General features: G+C 38.7%; 1 protein-coding gene across 2 annotated transcripts in view; it reads right to left on the reverse strand.

Annotated features, from left to right (window-relative positions):
• Positions 1 to 882: 882 nt before the first annotated feature.
• Positions 883 to 19,131, reverse strand: part of PPP1R21 (protein phosphatase 1 regulatory subunit 21) — a 61,711-nt gene continuing 43,462 nt past the window's right edge. For both annotated transcript variants that reach the window (XM_059942826.1, XM_059942827.1), the window contains exons 16-22: positions 17,054 to 17,146; positions 14,334 to 14,576; positions 8,600 to 8,632; positions 7,320 to 7,436; positions 5,099 to 5,197; positions 3,951 to 4,079; positions 883 to 1,676 (exon numbers count right to left, since the gene is read on the reverse strand). In XM_059942826.1, the coding sequence (XP_059798809.1) occupies positions 1,647 to 1,676; positions 3,951 to 4,079; positions 5,099 to 5,197; positions 7,320 to 7,436; positions 8,600 to 8,632; positions 14,334 to 14,576; positions 17,054 to 17,146 (744 nt within the window). In that variant the 3' untranslated portion in view covers positions 883 to 1,646. The remainder of the gene's footprint in view (positions 1,677 to 3,950; positions 4,080 to 5,098; positions 5,198 to 7,319; positions 7,437 to 8,599; positions 8,633 to 14,333; positions 14,577 to 17,053; positions 17,147 to 19,131) is intronic.

The following is a 19,131-nucleotide window of genomic DNA, read 5'->3' on the forward strand; positions in this document are numbered from 1 at the left end:
TCCAAAGGAGGAATAGAAATGGACCAGAAATTCCAAATGCAGCGTCACAGAACACTGAAGGTCTAGCAGGGGCGGGAAACTCTAGGTTTACGGTGGAGCTAATCAGCATGGTGCTTGGGGGCTTAGGTGCAGCTGCAGTGAAAACAGCTGGTTCAGTTGATGGAGAATTAAAATGAGCAGGTCACAGAAAACGGAAAGGGCAAAGGGGCTAGGGACTCAAAGGGCCGGGAGGATGGGACTGAGTTGACTGACCCAGAGATCCCCGAGACAGGATTCAAACACTTTCATACTGTGAGGACTGGGCACGACCACCAGAGTCCACCTCTACAGTGGCACAGAGGCCAAGGAGTTGGCCTTTATGTTGAGCACGGAGGGAAGCTGGTGATGAGCTCTCAGGTGAAGTAGAATAAAGCGTTTTGGAGGGTGACTAGCAACTGCCTAGAGAAGAGGCTCAAAGGAGATGGAGCTGCAGGCAAGGAGGTGAGGAAGAAGGGGTTTCAGGTCTGCGGACCTAGTCTGGGGACTTGGACCCGGAGTGAAATGGGCATGTGCAGGAAACTCAGCAGAAAGGAGCAATATATTTAGAGACTTGGGGATGAAGGTGCTGGGAGAAATTTCACCCCTGAAATATACACTAAAATGACACAATGTTTATGAAAGAAACAAAGAGGAGCCTGAAAGGGCTCAGGGTCCTTGCTTGAAGCAGGGTTACAAGTACCTTGGGAGGTACTCAAAGGCTTAATAAAGGATTAACTCTACAATTATTCCAATTTGGGGGATTAGAAAGATTGTATCAAAATCAATTGGGATTTGGTAATTTTGTGAAGCTTACTTTAATAAGTTTTAGTTTCCTTCATCAGATTTTCATAGAGAGACTGAAAGTTTGATATAAGTACAAATTTATTGACATCAATTTCCTTAAGCTATTATTCCAACACAGAGAGGGTACCGAAGAGCTGAAGACAATGATAATAAACCCACAAGATCTGAAGTTTTCAAGGCCCACTCCCTCCAGAACAGAGAGAGAGACAGAGAGAGAGAGAGACAGAGAGACAGAGAGAGAGACAGGGAGAGAGAGAAAGACAGAGAGAGAGAGACAGAGAGAGAGAGAGAGAGAGAGAGAGACAGAGAGAGAGAGACAGAGAGCAGGAGAGAGGGAGGCAGAGAGAGAGAGAATGAACAAGTCTTCAAAAAGAATTGGAGACTGCTTTCAATTACAGCAAGAATTAATGACAGTTTGACAATTTAAGCATTTTATCCAGAAACACATACCTATTCCATAGATACCAAATTAATTACCATATCACTGAGTCTGAAAATATACAAAATATTTGTTGTTCTTACATACTGCAATTAAAGCCTAATTTTAAAAAGTGCACAGTAAAAACAGCATAAGGAAACCTACAATATCCATGGTATGTGTCCTGTTTTCCGTTTTACTGTCAACATCAAATTCTGGATTTACCTTACTGGTTACAAATATATTTTAAATACTTCAAGGCCATTTACAACACTGACTACTTTACTAGGTCCAACAACGCTCCAGCTTCCTGAAGGCGGCCAGCCCTGGACGTGGAGTCTCGGCCCCGCAGCTCCGCGCAGCAGTAGCAGCTCTGCAAAGAAGTCACCAACCAGCTCTCTGTAAACTATCGACTCTTGTTCTTTTTAGAATTCCCCTGTGCAAAGAAAAATATCAACAATAAGAACGGCAACCTCTAGAAAAATCATTCACGCGGTTTAGACACCAAGCTGTCTGGAAGCCATATTTCACTGTGGAAAACTTTAGTTTCCAAGAGGGAGAACAGCTGATAACCTTGTATCGCTGACTTTTATACAGGAATCACATAGCGGTTTGTTACTTTTAACTCTCCCCACTTTCTCCATCCATGAACCTTATTCCCCTGGGGTCTGAGGACAGGCAATAAAGAAAGAAAAGAAAGCTATCTTGGATTTATCAAACCTCAAATATTCATTTTGTTCCAAAGACAATGTAGTTTATGATTTCATAAAGCTGATAAAAAATTTTAGCCTGAACATGTTCCTTTGCTGTTGAAATAAACACCTTTTAAAAGGTCTTAATAGGTACTAATTTTGAATATGTGCCAACTAACACCCCAATAGTAATGATTACTGTCAAGGGGAAGATCAGATACCAGTTGAGAACAAGTTAGAGAGAAGATGTCTTAACTTATTCCCAATTCCCTCACATATCGAGATTTGGACTTTCCAGTTTTATGTAACTTTTCTTCCTTCTGGAGAGGTTCAAATTCCTACATTTAACTATTACATATAAGTACTTTTTTTTATTAAGTAGGAAATGATTGCAGAACACAAACATTAAGAGCAAGATCATAGCAAACAAATGGTTTCAGGACGTTTACTTGGTATCCAATGGAGACCATGTCAACTCAGCCATAAGATGATGCTATAGCAATTTAAATGACTAATAAATGGGGGGTGCAAAATATAGGAACCACAGAATGATCAAAGAAAGGTTAACAATAGAAACTACAAAGTGAAGAAGGATCTCTAACTCAGTGTTTTATTAATGACAGATATTCTAAGGACTAGATTGAAAAGTTCTAAGAGGGCTTAAAACTTCCCTCACTTCTAAAGTGGCTGCAATACAATTACCTTTGGGACAATGAGCTTTGCTATACCCCACATTAACCCTTCTCAATTCAGAACCGAATGCCTTCTGCAGCTCTGAGGTCTGAAAACTTTCCCTATAATTATTGTTACTTTTTTACAAAGGTTAGGTGCTAAAGCAGGCTTTCTCCTACTACTCCCACTAACACATGTGCTTTCTAAATGAGTCGGCTATTGCCCTGATGGAATATCAAGAGGCCAAAAGGGTTAAAGGAGGTATTCTTCAAGAGGACCAACACTCCACCCTCTACCTCCAAGCTCAAGTTCCTGAAGCACAAGCAACTGGAGAACCCGAATCAGAACCACACTGGCTGGTTACAATCATCACAAGATGTCCCAGGAAAGCATCACAGACATTCTCTGAAGCAGCCAGAGGCCAATCAATAACACGAAACTACACTGAGAAGCAAAATTACATAACGCAGATTCTAGTGCATGAACATGATACATTTTCCAAGGAGATACCAACTGAGCGGGATGCTGCTCTGTACCACCGCTGGCAGATGCTAAAATGAAGCTATGGTTTGTTCATCTCTCTGTCTTCCCCAGTGCCAGCACACAGCAGGAACTCAATACATGCCTGCTAGATCAGTAAGGGGCAGCAGTGGATTTCAAAGAGCACAGGCTGGAGACAGTAAATCCAAGCTGCTGGTGGCAGAGTATTGTCTGAGTTACCAAAATATGCCAAGCATCTGAGATGATGCATGAAACCAGCTCTCTGGCCTCTTGAAGCTTACCTTGCATGGTAAGAGTATATACATTATGATACAACAAAGAGACATGATACGTGGATATGCCTTTCAACACAAAAACATTACCAATATCTACTGACCCCAGCCTGGACAAGCAGAGGCTTTATGGGAAATGAAATCTAAGAAGTTTTTGGAATTAAAAGGACAAGACAGTCCTAGGTTATATGAATATGTATGAGAATAAATTTGCTAAAGAAGGTTACTCTTCAACAGCACCATTTTAGATTCACATAGATAGAGTAATCCCCATCATAAACCCCCCAAGAATCCTCCTAACTAACAGAACAGTAGCAGAAATGCCAAAAATGCCCAAAATGCCAAAAAGCAACGGTCACAGTGTTAGGGTCTCAGAGGTCAGACCTTCTCTCAACTTATAACTCAATCAAAGAATCTTCATTCTACTTTCAGATAAGAAGACAAGTGAAATGATTTATAAACACTTCAGATCTCTTAACCTTTTGTTCCTGAAACACACAGCAATGAAATACCTTGTATTAAATACATTAAATATTAAATATTACACTGCAGAGAGACCCCTTCCTCCCCTACCTTACTAGACATCTTTAGTGTGTCAATCTCTTCTCTCTGTTTAGATAGTGTCTCGTTCATGCTGCACAGGTGGTCGCTCATCATACTTAACTGATCCTCATAACTCCTCTTGGTAGTTGTCAGCTCATCCTAAATGGCCAGGGAAAAAAGAAAAGAGAAAGCAAGACCCCACTGATCATACCACTCTAAAGCTTTTTTAATTTAGGAAAAAAATGTTTGAAAAGTAACCTATCAAGATGACCTATCTGATCAATTAATGTGAAGGTTAAGCCACAGGCCTAACAGGAGAGCAAAGTTAAAAGAAACAGGGCAGAGGTTTTTCTCAGCCTTCAAAATATGTACGGAATTTCTTTGCAAAAATGAAAAAGTTTCCTTCTATGCCAGGGATAAAAATGTCACAAAAAAAACAAGAGGGCTATATGATCTTTCTCAATTCTCTTAGGTTTTCCTGAACCTTCGGTGACGCGGGGAAGGCGATCTCTGGCACATTCCCACTACCCCACACCTTGACGGCCCACCGCCCTCTGGGCAGGACCCTCCCTGGAAGAAGCACCTTCCTCTCTCTTTCCATCTCTCGGGGCTCTCTTTGACCTTTTAAAATCTAATCCTGTGCTCCTAGCTAATCTGATAAACAAACTTGAAACCAGGAGGAAGTGCATGAATTATTTCTTTGCCTGCATCACATTTATATTTAATAGGGGCTTTCCGGAAGCTAAGCTTTAAAACAAAGCAGTGAGTAAGGAGGAATATTTTGCAGCCCTACCTTTCAGTTTACGTCAGTTTTATGAAACAGTAAAGAGAAGGAACAGAGTCATATGAACAGAACAAGCCTCCCACCCACCATGACAAGCATTAACTGGGAGGAGGAGAAAAAGGAAGGACTCTGGGTAAATAAGTACTATTCAAAGAAATGCTGACTGCAAAACTACTTACAATTAAAATCAAGTCAGAGCAATAAATAATACAACTACTTCTTGCCTGACATAAATGAGATGTTACTTTAAAATGAGTTAGAAATAAAATGGTTAGAAAAATGTTACGTCTAGAGGTCAAATGCCACCATTTGAGAAAGGAAATGCTGATTTTTTTGGCCCAAGGACTTTCAATGAAAAAACATACTAACAACTGCTTAGCTAACATGAACTCACCTGAAGTCTGCTGATGTTCTGACTGGCTACTTTCATCTCTTCTGCCAGCGCCTCTTTAGACTTTTCAGCCAAGGCCAGTCTTCTAGAGAGTGCTCGGCACTGTTAAGTCAGAAAACATTCCATTATCCCAGGGACCATTTCCCCAAACCAAATTTACTTCAGGGAAGGTTACTAGAAAACAATCCCCCAAACTGAAAGTACTTCCTCCCTTCCTTCCACAAATATCTCCTGAATGTCTACAGGCCTTGTACCACACACTGGAGCACACGAAAGAAAGATGTGGTCCTCACTCTCATCATTTTAATAAGGGAAAAAAGTCTACTAACCCAAGCTCATAGATGTTTTTTCCTAGCTCTAGCCTGATGACCAGTGGCTACAAAACCACCAGAAGTTTCTACATTTACCCAGGATTCATTTACACCCACACTGGATGAGAAGGGAAGTGGTTATTTCAAAAGTGATCAACGGCATCATGCAATATGAATCCTAAGATACTTTTCTTGTGTTTTAAGCCCTTTATTGGAGACCATATCACAGGAACAATAAAAGTTTTACAGCCCCACTCTACAGATGAAAAAAAAAAGTGAGTGCAGGACTTTAAAGATCCCACTTGCTTTCTTTGGGGATTCTAACCAAGGCTACCCAGAGACAGAGTAGATCAAGAAGAAAAAAGAAAAATTCTATTTCATACTATTGTTCAAAGAGGGCGTGCCATTAAAAGGATCACTAAATCTTCTGATAAACCATGAGATTGACAAGGAGGATCTGTTAAGGACATGTTCGAATGTTATGTCAACATCAGATGCTTGGACTGACCATTCCAGTAAAGTAGTACAGAGGGCTACCACTCCCTGTTTACAGACAAGGAAAAACTAGAACAATTTAAAAATTCTTGTATCACAATTGTGCTGAAAGAATTTACTAAGATAAGCAAATCTCTTGGAAATAAAACAGCCTCAGAAATTCCCCGGTTACTCATTTCATTCCTCACTGGAGAATTTCAGGAAAGTTCAGCCAACCAAATCAACCACCCTCCTTTAACCACACATCTATCTGTGCGCTCAGCACTGAACCTGAAAAAGAGGGAGAGAGTTTTGCAAAGCACGGGTCCTCATGAGGATGACAATCAAGTCTAAGAGAGTAACTCAGAAGGCAGTTAGGGATCCAAACCAGGCCACCGTGATGGGCTGCGTGCACCGGGTGGCTGGGATGGTAAGCACTGCAGCAGTTCTGTGGTGAGTCGTCCAGCTTGCCGTCCTCCCCGTTTTCTACAGCTCAACAGCTATCACTACTGATCATCTTATCAAACAGGTATGTATCACTAAGCTAGGCACAGCATTTATTTCAGCAGGAGAAAAGAAGCAAAGCCCCCCTCCACTCCTAGCAACTGGCTTCCTATCAACGTCTCCGTCTCTGTAAAACAGGAGAAAATCACAAAGTCGCATCCCAGTGAAGGGTGTTGTCTTTCCTTTGTCAATTTCCTTAACAGTTTAAAGCATTATAATTCTCCGTCTAACATCTATAACTAACCTTTTAATAAAAAGTTTCCCATCAGAGACCTTACAGGTATTCTTATATGTTGAGCGACATCCATTCTATCTTATCATTTGTTTCTCACTCTTTGATATCTGTAATTTCTTCCTTCATTTTCTCCCCTTCTCATCAATGAATTTGTATTTTATTATCTTGTATAGTGTTTTTCTAATCCGCTTAAGAAAATGAATTATTTGGTGAGGAAAGAAGAAAATGTAACAAAAAGAAAGATTTTGTATTTTTTAAAGGTTGAAAGAGGTTACATTTTGCATTTTATCACTTACAAAAACTGATTTCCACAAGCTGTCATTTAGAAACTAGAGTATTTAAAAAAAAAAAAAAAAAAAGAACCAGGCATACTTTGCTTTGAATTTCCCTAAACGAAAATTCCTTGACCTATGAATGTTACCCGCCTATAACTCTCTAAAACAAGATTATAATTATAATCTATAATTATAATGCTCCAAAACATGCTACATAACCATAAGAAAGGCTACCTGTTATATTCACTGCAATAAAGATTTTTGGTTGGTATGTGGACCAATCTATACAAACTCTAACCAAATCCATATTGCGGACACACAGACCCTGACCTCTCTCTTCTAGTGAACAGCAGGAGGCCAGGACACTGACCTAATTCCTGAAGGGGTTAGAAAAATCCACCTGATCCAATTAACTCTCCACTCACCTCAGCATAAAAATGCACTGACTTGCTATCAGCCAGCTGTAGCTGAGACGTCAGTTCCACTATCCTTGCCATGTAGTGATTTCTAATTAAGTCTTCCCGAGAGTCCACATCTGGAGCCTAAACAGAGCACAGATAACTCAATAAATAAATGCCAGTGGAATGAAGCAGTTCTGAGAGAGAGAGAGAGAGAAAAAAAAAATATCACTTTAGCAAAAAAAAAAAAAAAAAAAAAAGACATTTCCTACATTTTCCTTTGAAATTTGATGGGAAATCGTAGTTTTCCCACCCCTCGGAGAAACTTCAGACAGGGCAGGTAAATATATATTGCAAATTTCTTTTATTCAGCACCCTGCCTATCTCACAATGAAGCTGAGGCTTCAAGAGAGCAAAGCAGAAGTGAAGTCTTGGGAGGCCCACCACCAATGGGGCCATGTCTCTCCACTCAGTTTTTATTTGCCACACACCTAACTTTCAAAATCTCAATCTGTCTGACTCCTATGTCCTCCTCTAACTGGAAGAAAACAGGTGAAAGGGGAGCATTTATTGGAACTCCTAAAAATCTGAACATTCTTTTTTCCCCCAAATTATCTTAAAATAGCTCTAATACTCTTAAACATACTATCAAATTAAACTATTTCTATAATGAACAATTTATGGTCCTTGTCCCAGACTAGTTTTCTACTAGTTACTCTAGCAATGACACACCACTCAGTTTAGTTTAAAAATACATGCAGAAGTTCAAGGTTACCTAAAGTATAAGGCTAATAAGGAAATCAAAGAATTTACCTGAACTATATTTACCAGTTTACCATACTGACTGGAAAGCTGAGTGACTTCAGTGTTTTTTTAATGGTTATTTGTAAGCTTACATCTTGTAATATTTCAGAACTAAAATGTGCAAACCTATCTGACAAGCCAAATCTGACCTGGGTTCAGTCACTTGAGGGCTGAAAAGAACTACCAAGCCCACTGATGGTCAAGGCCCTGAAAAGCCCTGCTTTGCCAGCCGGCCCACTGGGAGGGTAATGGCTTGCAGCCTCCTGCCACATGCCAGCGAGCTTGTCAAACTGCCAAGTCAAGTCATTCAAGGAGGCAATTACAGACAGGCTGTAATTTATTGGTGACAGTTAAAACTGACCCAGAGAGAAAAGCAACATGGATCCACATTTGCTAGAATTGTCAGAAACGCAATTAGATGAAGCTGACTTTTCCCGGATTTTGTCAACAAACATGTGGCAAGATGTTTACTAACAAACAACATGATGTTAAGCACACATTACCTCACTGTCAGACGTCCTGGTTAAAATCCCAATCTAGAACATAAGGGAAAAAAGCTTTAGAACAGACTGCTTACACTTCAAACTAATAGCTTAAACACTTGTAATGCTTTTCTCTTCTCGGTTCACACTGTTTCAAAGCACACTTGCGGGAATTCCCTGGCAGTCCAGCGGTTAGGACTCAGAGCTTTCACTGCTGTGGGCCTGGGGTTCGATCCCTGGTTGGGGAACTAAGATCCCACAGGCTGCATGGCGCGGCCAAAAAAAATAAAATAAAATAAATAAAAATAAAATAAGCAACATTAAAAAAAACCAAAATGAACAAACAAAACAACAACAAAAAACCAAGCACACTAGCAGTGGAGCTCTAGACGATTACCCTCAAATCAACCATCTTTCAATACAAAGAAGCTGGACCTACAGATAAGTAACCACAGTCATGATTTCTGTCATGAGGCAGTAATGGATAGTGACCATCACTACTTCCTCTATCAGAATGCTGTCAGCTGTTTTCACTGAAACCCAACAAACTGTCTGGGAAGAGAGAGAGGAAGAACAGTTTTTAACTCCCCTTGTCATTGCTACGCTTATTTCCAAAGCAGCGGCCAAGGAAACCTAAAGACAGTTTCATGGTGACCATAATAACTAAACATTCCAAACGCAAAACACAAACAGCAAACTCTCTGGCTGAAAGCTCAAAAGGATAAAGAAGAAATATCATTATGACATTAATAAGTATTCATTTCAGATTTAAACTAATGAAAAAGAATATGTATTATACACATAGTGAAGTGCTGCCAGGTTTTTTAAAGCTTGCTTTTGTGGATTCAGAGTTCAGAAACAGATAGTAGTCATGGTTCTTGAATTCATTTTATTGTTCACAGTGGAAGGGCATGTGCTTGGGCTCAATAAGTTAAGGAAACTATTGGAAACTCAGTTTTGATGGATTCTGTTAATCAGAGATGACACTCAACAAACTGTTTTCATGGATTCTAAATAATATCCTCAAGAGCACTACTCTGAACTGTGAGCAGTACATGAACGTCATGCCCACCCAGCTGTGAAAGGATCTTTTATGAGACCTTTTTTGATAGAGGAGCCCTAATTTTCTACACACTAAAGCAGGAACAGCAATTAGTCTTTCAGTGAAAAACCGTTTACAGTAACACTCATCACTTTAATTTTAGACATTCAAATATGAGTACATTTGGCAAAATAAATCACAAGCATGGGTTTTACCCCTTATCCCCTTTACTCCTGGGTTATGGTTTGACAATGTGGTACAGCACACAGTCCTGAAAAGGAATGGAATCATATAACTGCAAGAAAAAGCTACAACATTTATAATTTCAACATTTTCTCATATGCCGCTGATGAGAGTTTAAACTAATACAGTCCTTTGATAAAATAATTTGGCAATAAAGATCAAGGAATGTAAAAACATTCATGCCTTTTGACCCAATAACTCTAACCTTGAGAGTTATTGGGTTATCCCAAAGAAATCATCTGGATGCAGAAAGAATCTTACGCATAAACATGAGATGTTATTTAAAATAATAAAAATTATAACCAATGTCCAATCATAGGTAAACTAAGGCATATTCTATATAGAATACTGTGGAATCAATAACTAAGTTTACATAGAGTTTCTAATAACAGGATAAATGTTTGTGTATTAATGTTATGCTAAAAGATTTTAAATTTTATATAGTATAATGTCAACCAAGTATGAAATTTTGTAGAAAAAAATGTTAACAGTGGTTGTTGGGTATTCAGGAAAATGTCAACATTTTTTTTCTTCCTTTATTCTTCTGTATTTTAAAATTATCTACAATGTACATGTATTGTTTTTATACTTGAAATATATATATTTTAAAATTCTGTGAATTTAAGCAATGCTTTTTAATTTCAGCAAAAAAAGATGGAAACTTGTATTTTTCTTTCTTGAGGTTACTGCTTGTTTTTTTTTTTTTTTTTTTGGCTGTATCGTGTCTTCTTTGCTGTGCATGGGCTTTCTCTAATTGCAGCAAGCGGGGGCTACTCTTCATTGTGGTGGCTTCTCTTGTTGCGGAGCAGGGGCTTTAGGCACGCGGGCTTCAGTAGTTGTGGCACGTGGGCTCAGTAGTTGTGGCTCGCGAGCTCAGTAGTTGTGGCTCGTGGGCTCTGTAGTTGTGGCTTGCGGGCTCTGTAGTTGTGGCTCACGGGCTCTGTAGTTGTGGCGCACAGGCTTAGTTGCTCCATGGCATGTGGGATCTTCGCGGACCAGGGATCGAACCCGTGGTCCCTGCATTGGCAGGCGGATTCTTAACCACTGCGCCACCAGGGAAGCCCCTATCTTTTATTACAATAATTAACAGGGGGCTGAATGTTCAAATTACAGTCCTAGATATGTTAATGAAACATAATAAGCATTTAACTTTTGCAATGCTATAGGGTTAGAAATAAGAAGTTTCTATCTGATGTAACTTTTTCGGCCCCAAAGTGCTTGAACCCAAGGAATCTTCTGGGGACTTGTGAGCTTCCTTTGTTAATCAATTAACTTTACAATGGGCACAGACTTTGCTCCAACACCCAAGAGGAAGACAACAGAAGGAGACACACACACTTAGTTCACTTAACTTTACTTAAGGCAGGATGGGAGGTTGGGGGGGTGGGGTGATAAAAAGAAAGGCTGAAAAGGAAACATCAGGGAAGGCAAAAAAGAAAAAAAAAATGCCGTTACTTTTTCTATTGTCTCCAGGTTATTTTTGGCAGGAATCTGCCACGTGCAGAAGAGAAAGAGAGTTATGTGGGGAGACCCTTCTCTCAGCCTGAAATACTCTTCTCCTGCCTTGGCCTCCTGCTCATTTATGAAACCCACCCATGTCACCTCCTTTGGGATGTCCTCCCCAAGCCCTCCAGGCGACTTCTCTGTGATCCCACAGCACTCTGGACAGATGTCTATCCAGGCTCTCATTCCATGAGACTGAAAGCAACCAAGGGACGGGAATAGATTCACCATATAGACTAGACTGTGAAAAATGCAAGGAGGCCAACCAGGTCTTGGTTCTCTGATCCTGACCGTCAAAGACAATGCCCAAAACTGGGGTTCATGGAAAATGTGGCAACTCAACTGTACCTTAAATGATGGGAAGAGTTTTGAATTCAAGAAAGTCGAGGAGTTGGAAGGCAAAGTATATGAGCATGTAGGTGACAGGAGTTATGAATAAACAGGCATCCAGGCAAAAGAAACAGCTTGAACAATGACAGGGAAGCAAAAACACAAAAAACATTACCAGGAAAGAGAGCTCGGTTTGAGCTTGTACAGGGAAATGCTGAAGAAAGGTAGTTTGGAATAGGTGTTCACAGACCTTGAATGCCAAACTAATGAGTGGACTATATCCTATAGATAACAGAGAGAGCCACTAAAAGTCTAGAAGCAATAGAGTGCATAATCAGTAACATACTCTAGGAAAATTACTATGCTAGCACCTTATGAAGTGGGTGGGAGGAAAGAGATCCTTAACAGATGCAGACAGAAATAGCACACACATGCTAACCAGACAGACAACTTAAAGTTATAGCAACTTCCAAACTCACCAAACCCAAATAAAGTCATCATCACTCACAGCCCAATAGTGTTTGGTACTAAAGGTTTCCCATGTCCCTGGAAGTCTTTCTCACTTACATATGTAAGAATAGTGTGCTCTCCTTTGAAAATGTTCAAATAAAAAGACAGCCCTCAACTTTCAGCAATTGACATTAATGACTCAAATACACCAGTGTTGCCAACTTCCAGTACTTCAGAAAGGCAAGCCATAAACAAATACATTTGTCCGCTGATCTATTTTCCGACACCCATCAGAGCACAAGGCCATGTTGATTAAAAGGACAGGGTGTGGACCTAGATGTTCTGCGTTTGAACCCTAGATCCATCACTTACCAAGTGTGTGATTTCAGATGAGTTACTCTACCTCTCTGTCCCCCAGTTTCCTCGTCTATAAAATGAAGATATGATAGTACCTATAATCTCATAGGATCTGTGTGAGGACTGACTGAGTTAACACACTGAAAAGTCCTTAGAACCGTGGCTGGCACATGATTACTGCAATTACTATCACTGTCATCAGTGCCCTGCCTGGTCTGGTCCCATGGTTACTCCCTGACAGCACCAATTACTGTTAGTGCAAATGGCAGAAAACGGAAGGAGCAGATGCAGGGAAGCAGGGAGAGAAGACAGGAGAAAGAAGAAATCAGACCCAGTGGAGAACAGTCTGACCTGATCAATAAGACAGGCTCTGAAGGGAAGTCCAAAGAGGAGTGCTGGCAGTGTGGCACTTCCCCAGATGGTACCCGGACTGATGTCAGAATTCTGCCCTGTGTGTTAAATGTTCTTCTAGGCAGTCATCTTCCCCTATCAGAGGCAAAGTGCAACACTTGTGGCTGAGACTCAGACCTGCCATCGGGGGTCACATAGGATCATCCAGTGAGCACAGCAGCCATTCACATCACTGCTCTGAGAAGTCTGCTTGATGTTTTTTACTTTTCTAAAAAATTTTCATTCTTTTTTCCTCCCCTACATTTTATTATGAAAATTTTCAAACATATAGAAGAGTTGGGGAAAAAAGTATAATAATCATATGTAGCCACCATCTACATTCAGTAATTAACAATTTGCTCATTTGCTTTATTTATCTGTGTGTGTATATATTTCCTGAACAATCTGAGAGTAAGTTGCAGATATGATGATACCTTACCCTGAGTACTTTGGCATTTATCTCCAAAAAATAAAGGTATTCTCCTAAATAATCAAAATATCATTATCAAACCTAAGAAAACTAATAATAATCCAGGTTTCTGACACTGTTGAGGTGCAGTGAGGTCTGTATACATCTTGAAAATAGAAGTTAATTTGTATATATTACTATCAGGTATGCTCTGAATTAGATGCAAGGGAGATGTGAGGACCATGACTTGCTCTTCAACAGCATCAGTGAGCTACAGGGGTAGCCTTAGGACATGGCTGTCAAGAAGTGCCATGGCTCTCCTCAAATTTCTCAAAAAAGGCTAACGAAAATATATTTAATGAGATCCTTCTAATTTTGAGGGGTATTTTTCCCTTCCCTTCCTGATTTCTCATTTTCTAGATTTTCTAAATTTTTTTTTTTTTTTTACAGTGGGCAGAAAAATATAATCAGAAAACTTTTCTCAATGTAACTGAATTTTATAATTCCACAGAGATGTTTCTTCACCTTCTAAATCACAGCAATTAAATATAAGGCAAGAAATATAAAGTTGCAAAATAACTTGTCAGTATATTGTCTTATGAAGTTTAGCTAACCTGATGGGTTTCTATATTATACATATGTCACAAAGCTTTATACTACCTAGGAATATACCACGTAATTGGTTAAAAATGGTATTTGTCGTCATTTCTATAAAAAGTTAGGCAGTTAGTCCTTTGTCAGAAACATAACCCCCATATCACCAATGTTTCAGTGGAAAAACAGAATCACCTTAAATTTGACTTACTATATCTTCTCCAGGAACACAGCCCTTACCATGGGGAAGTCTCGCATGTAAAATCAAAGAGAATTTAATAAAGTTGCTTTTTGAAGGGGGCATCCTGCTTACCAATCTGCTTTTTCTAGAGCACATGGATTATTCCTGTTATCAAGTGACATGTACTTTAGATGGTTAACACTGAACACTAAGATGGATCCCCACCAATTACCATTTAAAAAAAGAAGACACTTACCAGACTAGTGCTGTGAACGGGCTCTGGCACAGCCTTGGCGGACGTGTCTTCCTGGCCCACAGCGGTCACCACGGCGGCCCCTTCCTGGGCTACCCCAACCGCCTGCCCACTACTTGTGCTCTTCAGTTTATCTGCAGTTCGCTGGTTTTCTTTCTCCAGCTTGATTTTAGCTAACTGTGCTTCCAACATCCAATGTTCTTTTTCCTGCTCCAGTTTAGAAATCTTCTCCAAACTCTGCTGAACCTTGAAAGCAACAGAGAGTTCTGCACCTTAGAGGATGATGCAGACAAAACTTACCAGCCAAAAAAAATACTTTATAGAATGTAGACCAAAACTACTTCACAGGTGTGAAAACAAAAAAGGTTGATCCTGGAATAGGGAACATTTTATTAAACAGGATACAAAAAGCACAACCATAAATTGAGAAATTGAACTAGAATGAAATTTTAAAAATCTCTATTTATCACAAGGTATAATAAAGAGAGTAAACAGGAAAGCCACAAAGTGGAAGATGCATGTATCCAACAGTGGACTAATACCCATAACATATAAAGAACTTCTATAAATCAATGATAAAAACATAGACAACCCAATAGAGAAACAGGAGAAAAGAAGACTTGAATAGGCACCTGAACGTTACTATAAACATAAAAAAGAAGGTATTCAATGTCACTATTTACCAAGGAAAAGCAATTTAAAACCACCCAAATGAATAAAAAAATAACAAAACAACAAAAAACACCCAAATGACTAAAATGAAAGACAGAAAATACAAAGATGGACATGTTTATGGAGCAATTGGAACTATCATATAGTGCTTGGGGGAGTGGAACTTGGGACAAACACTTTGAAAGCTGTTTGGCAGGATCTTTGAAAATTGAACTTGTATCCTATGACTTAGCAATTCTACTTCTAAGTATATGCCCAAGAGAAAAACATGCATGTTTATCAAAAGACAAGTATAAGAACGCCCATAGCAGCCCTATGATAGTCAAACACTTGAAAACTACCCAAATAGTCATAAGCTGTAAGAATGGATAAATAAATTATGTATTTTCACACGATAGAATACTCAACAGGAATGAAAATGGACCAATTACAACTACACATAACATGGATGAATATTATAAATATAATGTTGAACAAAAGAAGCCAGATCTGAAAGAGATGCTACATAATTCTCATTTAATATAAAGTTCAGTATCAGGCAACAGAACAAAGAACGCAGGATAATGGTCACCTCTGGGGAAAGAGGAGAGTAATAACTGGAAAGGGGCATGAGGAAGGTTTCTGAGGTCCTGGCAATCTTTTTTTACAGGTATATACCTTACACGAAGAAATGTTCTTTTTTAAAAATTTTATCTAGCTACCGGTTACATTAATGTGTTTACTTGTGAAAATTCACTGAAATATATTAACAATTTATATACGTTTCTTTAAGTATGTTATACTTCAATAAGAAGTTTAAAAAGAGCTAATTTTCAAGGCAAATGAAAGCTGGAGAATTAAATAAAAATAAAAACAATCTTAAGAGTGAATTCCAAATGCTTTACCAACTATCATCGTTGAACAATTACCACGTACCACTGTTCACATTTTCCTGCCAGTATCCTACTGAAGCCTCCTAACAGTCCTACAATTCTCACGTCTCAAAGAGGAGAACTTGAAGTCCCAGCAGCTCGACCACCTGCAAAGCTAACAAACAGAGCCAGGATGTGGGACCTCGTGTGTCTGGCTCATAAGTCTGATTCTTTTCACCATATCACACTGCCTCCCATTGGCTCAATTAATCCTTACGGGACCCTGAAAGGTAGATATTATCCTCGCTTTAGAGAGGCAGGATGTGAGACCCGGAGTGCTTATCAGACTAGCTTGCAGCTGGTCAATGGCAGAGTGGGAAAAGCAATAGCTCTGAAGTCAGACCATTCTGCTACTTACTAGCTACTATGGATAAAAGCTGTTTAATTTCTTTGAGCCTTACTTTCCTCACATAAAATAAGAAGGAAATCTAAAATAAATTTTTAAGATATTCCACATTTCACTGTCTCAGGAATTTTTTTAGGAATTATTATGTGGATTAAATTTTTAGTTTCAACATCCTCTTGAATTAATGTTGAAAAGATAAGTGATATGTGTCCAATGAAAATAAGGTCGGCATAGACAAAATACTGTCTCAGATGAATTTGTACTCTCTTTAAAATAAATATTTCCAAAACTAAAGCAAGCCAGGTGTTAAAGTAAATAAATGTCTGGCGAATGCTAAACTGCGGTCAGTTTGTACCAACTTCTGAAAAAAATAGTACCGCCTACCTCCACGTACCCCCCCAAATTCAACTGATCAATTGAGCGTTGGAAATTTTTCATTCCTGTCCATTTAGGAAATAAAAATAACTCACTGAGTCTCTAGCCACACCCCCCTTTTTTGCCTTATTATTTCAGACATTTAAATCTAGTACCTAAATAATTAATCAGCATGGCCAGAGTGTGCTGATATTACTTTATTGGCAATCATAACACCAATTGAATCAGGATGACTTATTTAGAGTATCAACAAATGGTTTTCAATGAATTATGCTTATGGTACTTTTTAGCATGTGTTAATTAACTTTACATGTTTACTTACATAGCCTTTTAAATTGCTCTATGTGTATGAAAACCTTCTATAGGGGATTTTATATTCATGCTCTTTAACAAGTACCATGATTTTCCTGATGCCATACCTGTTGTGCAAGGCCTTCTCGACTTTCAGTAGAGCTGAGAAGGACCCGGCGGTTTGCCAGTGCTTCTTCATAAGGCACAGATTCCAAGAGGGGCTATGGAAAAAGCATCATAAGAAATAAAGAAAAAGGTCGCATCATTTCTGTGATCTTACAAATAAGAATGCTAAATGAGGTTTGATAATAAAATTCAGATGTATGTCAACATAGACTAGTTCCTTTAATACACATAAAAAAGGAACTTTAAAAAAAAAAAGAAAAGAAAAAGAATGAAGGGGAACATGTCATACCAGTTATAAGAGACACTATCTAAAACCATAAGACTTGCACCAAAATAGACAGATGAAGGAATGGCATAGAAAATCTAGAAACAGACAAAAGCACATACAAAAATGTATTATGTGACAAACGTTGCATTTTTAAGTCAATGGAGAAAGGATAAGTCATGTAAGGACAATCAATTAATAATTTAAAAAAATAACTATTTAGACCCCAATTTCATACCTATATCAGAATAAATAAATTCAAGATGGGCTGAAGATTTCAATCTAAAAAGTTTAGACCACAAAAATACTAGAAGAAAATATAGGTGAACTGACTTTCCAAGAGTCACCTGAGAATCACCACCGTAAAGAAAAAGCCTGGGGCTTCCCTGGTGGCGCAGTGGTTGAGAATCTGCCTGCTAATGCAGGGGACACGGGTTCCAGCCCTGGTCTGGGAAGATCCCACATGCCACGGAGCAGCTGGGCCCGTGAGCCACAACTACTGAGCCTGCGCATCTGGAGCCTGTGCCCCGCAACGGGAGGGGCCGCGATAGTGAAAGGCCCGCGCACCGCGATGAAGAGCGGTCCCCGCACCGCGATGAAGAGTGGCCCCCGCTTGCCGCAACTAGAGAAAGCCCTCGCACGAACTGAAGACCCAACACAGCCAAAAATAAATAAATAAATAAAGTAGCTATAAAATTTAAAAAAAAAAAAAAAAAGTACTAACCATGTGCCACAAACTCAGGAATGACAACAGAACCACAGTGGTAGGGAGTTGATTTAAAAAAAAAAAAGAAAAAGCCTGGTTTAATGATATAAAAATTTAAACTTCTAAATTTTGAAAAATTACTACAGCAAACTGAGGAAAAATATTTCCGACATAAACAAAGGACTAAAATCCTTAACATAGAACTCCTTCAACCCTAATTAGGAACATTTATTTAAAAACAGGTAAACAACTTGAACAGGAAATTGAAATAAATATAAACAGTAATTTTATGAAAGGATGTTCTATTTAAATAATAAGCAAAGAAATGAAAATTAGAACAATAACATGGAACCTCTTGTTTCTAAGATTGACAAATTAAATTTACGGGTTAAATTTATACTTCTATTGCTGGTAAACTATAAATAGGTAACCTTTGAAACATTCACAGACTTTGAATGAGCAATTCCATTTTTAGGAATTAATCATAAAGATATAATTAAAACAATTAGGTAGCCTTATACGTTGCTAGGAGTGTACAACCACTCTTACGGGTAATCTGGCAGTAAATATTAAAACTTAAAACCACATTATCCAGAACATTCCACCTCTCAGTAATCCACACATATGCCCAAGGAGGCACTTACAAAGCTATCCATTGCAGTATAATTCTAACAGTGAAAAACTGGAATCAACCTAAATGCCCACCAAAAAGAGACTACCTAAATGAACAACAGAATACCTATATCATAGATTTCAATGCTGTGTTTAAAATGAATATAGTAGCCATCATATGTATTGATACAGACAGGTCTCTAAAACATATTTTAAATGAAAAAAGGAAGCTATACAATGAAACATGCATTTAAGTTAAAAAAAAAATTTAGAAAAGTCTTTATATTCTTCATATTTTACATACAGTTCAAAGTTTACAGAGATGAGTAAAAATGCTCCAAAAGAGTCTGGAAGGTTGCCCACCAAACTGATAACTATAGTTACCTCTGGAGAGGAACTGGAATTAGGGATTGTAATTTACCTATAATGTTCTCATGTAATATAAGAATGTATTTATGCATTATGTGTAACTAAAAGTTAAAAAGAAATAAAGAGAG

This window comes from Balaenoptera ricei, chromosome 13 (assembly GCF_028023285.1).
Source record: "Balaenoptera ricei isolate mBalRic1 chromosome 13, mBalRic1.hap2, whole genome shotgun sequence".
Classification (NCBI taxonomy): Eukaryota; Metazoa; Chordata; class Mammalia; order Artiodactyla; family Balaenopteridae; genus Balaenoptera; species Balaenoptera ricei.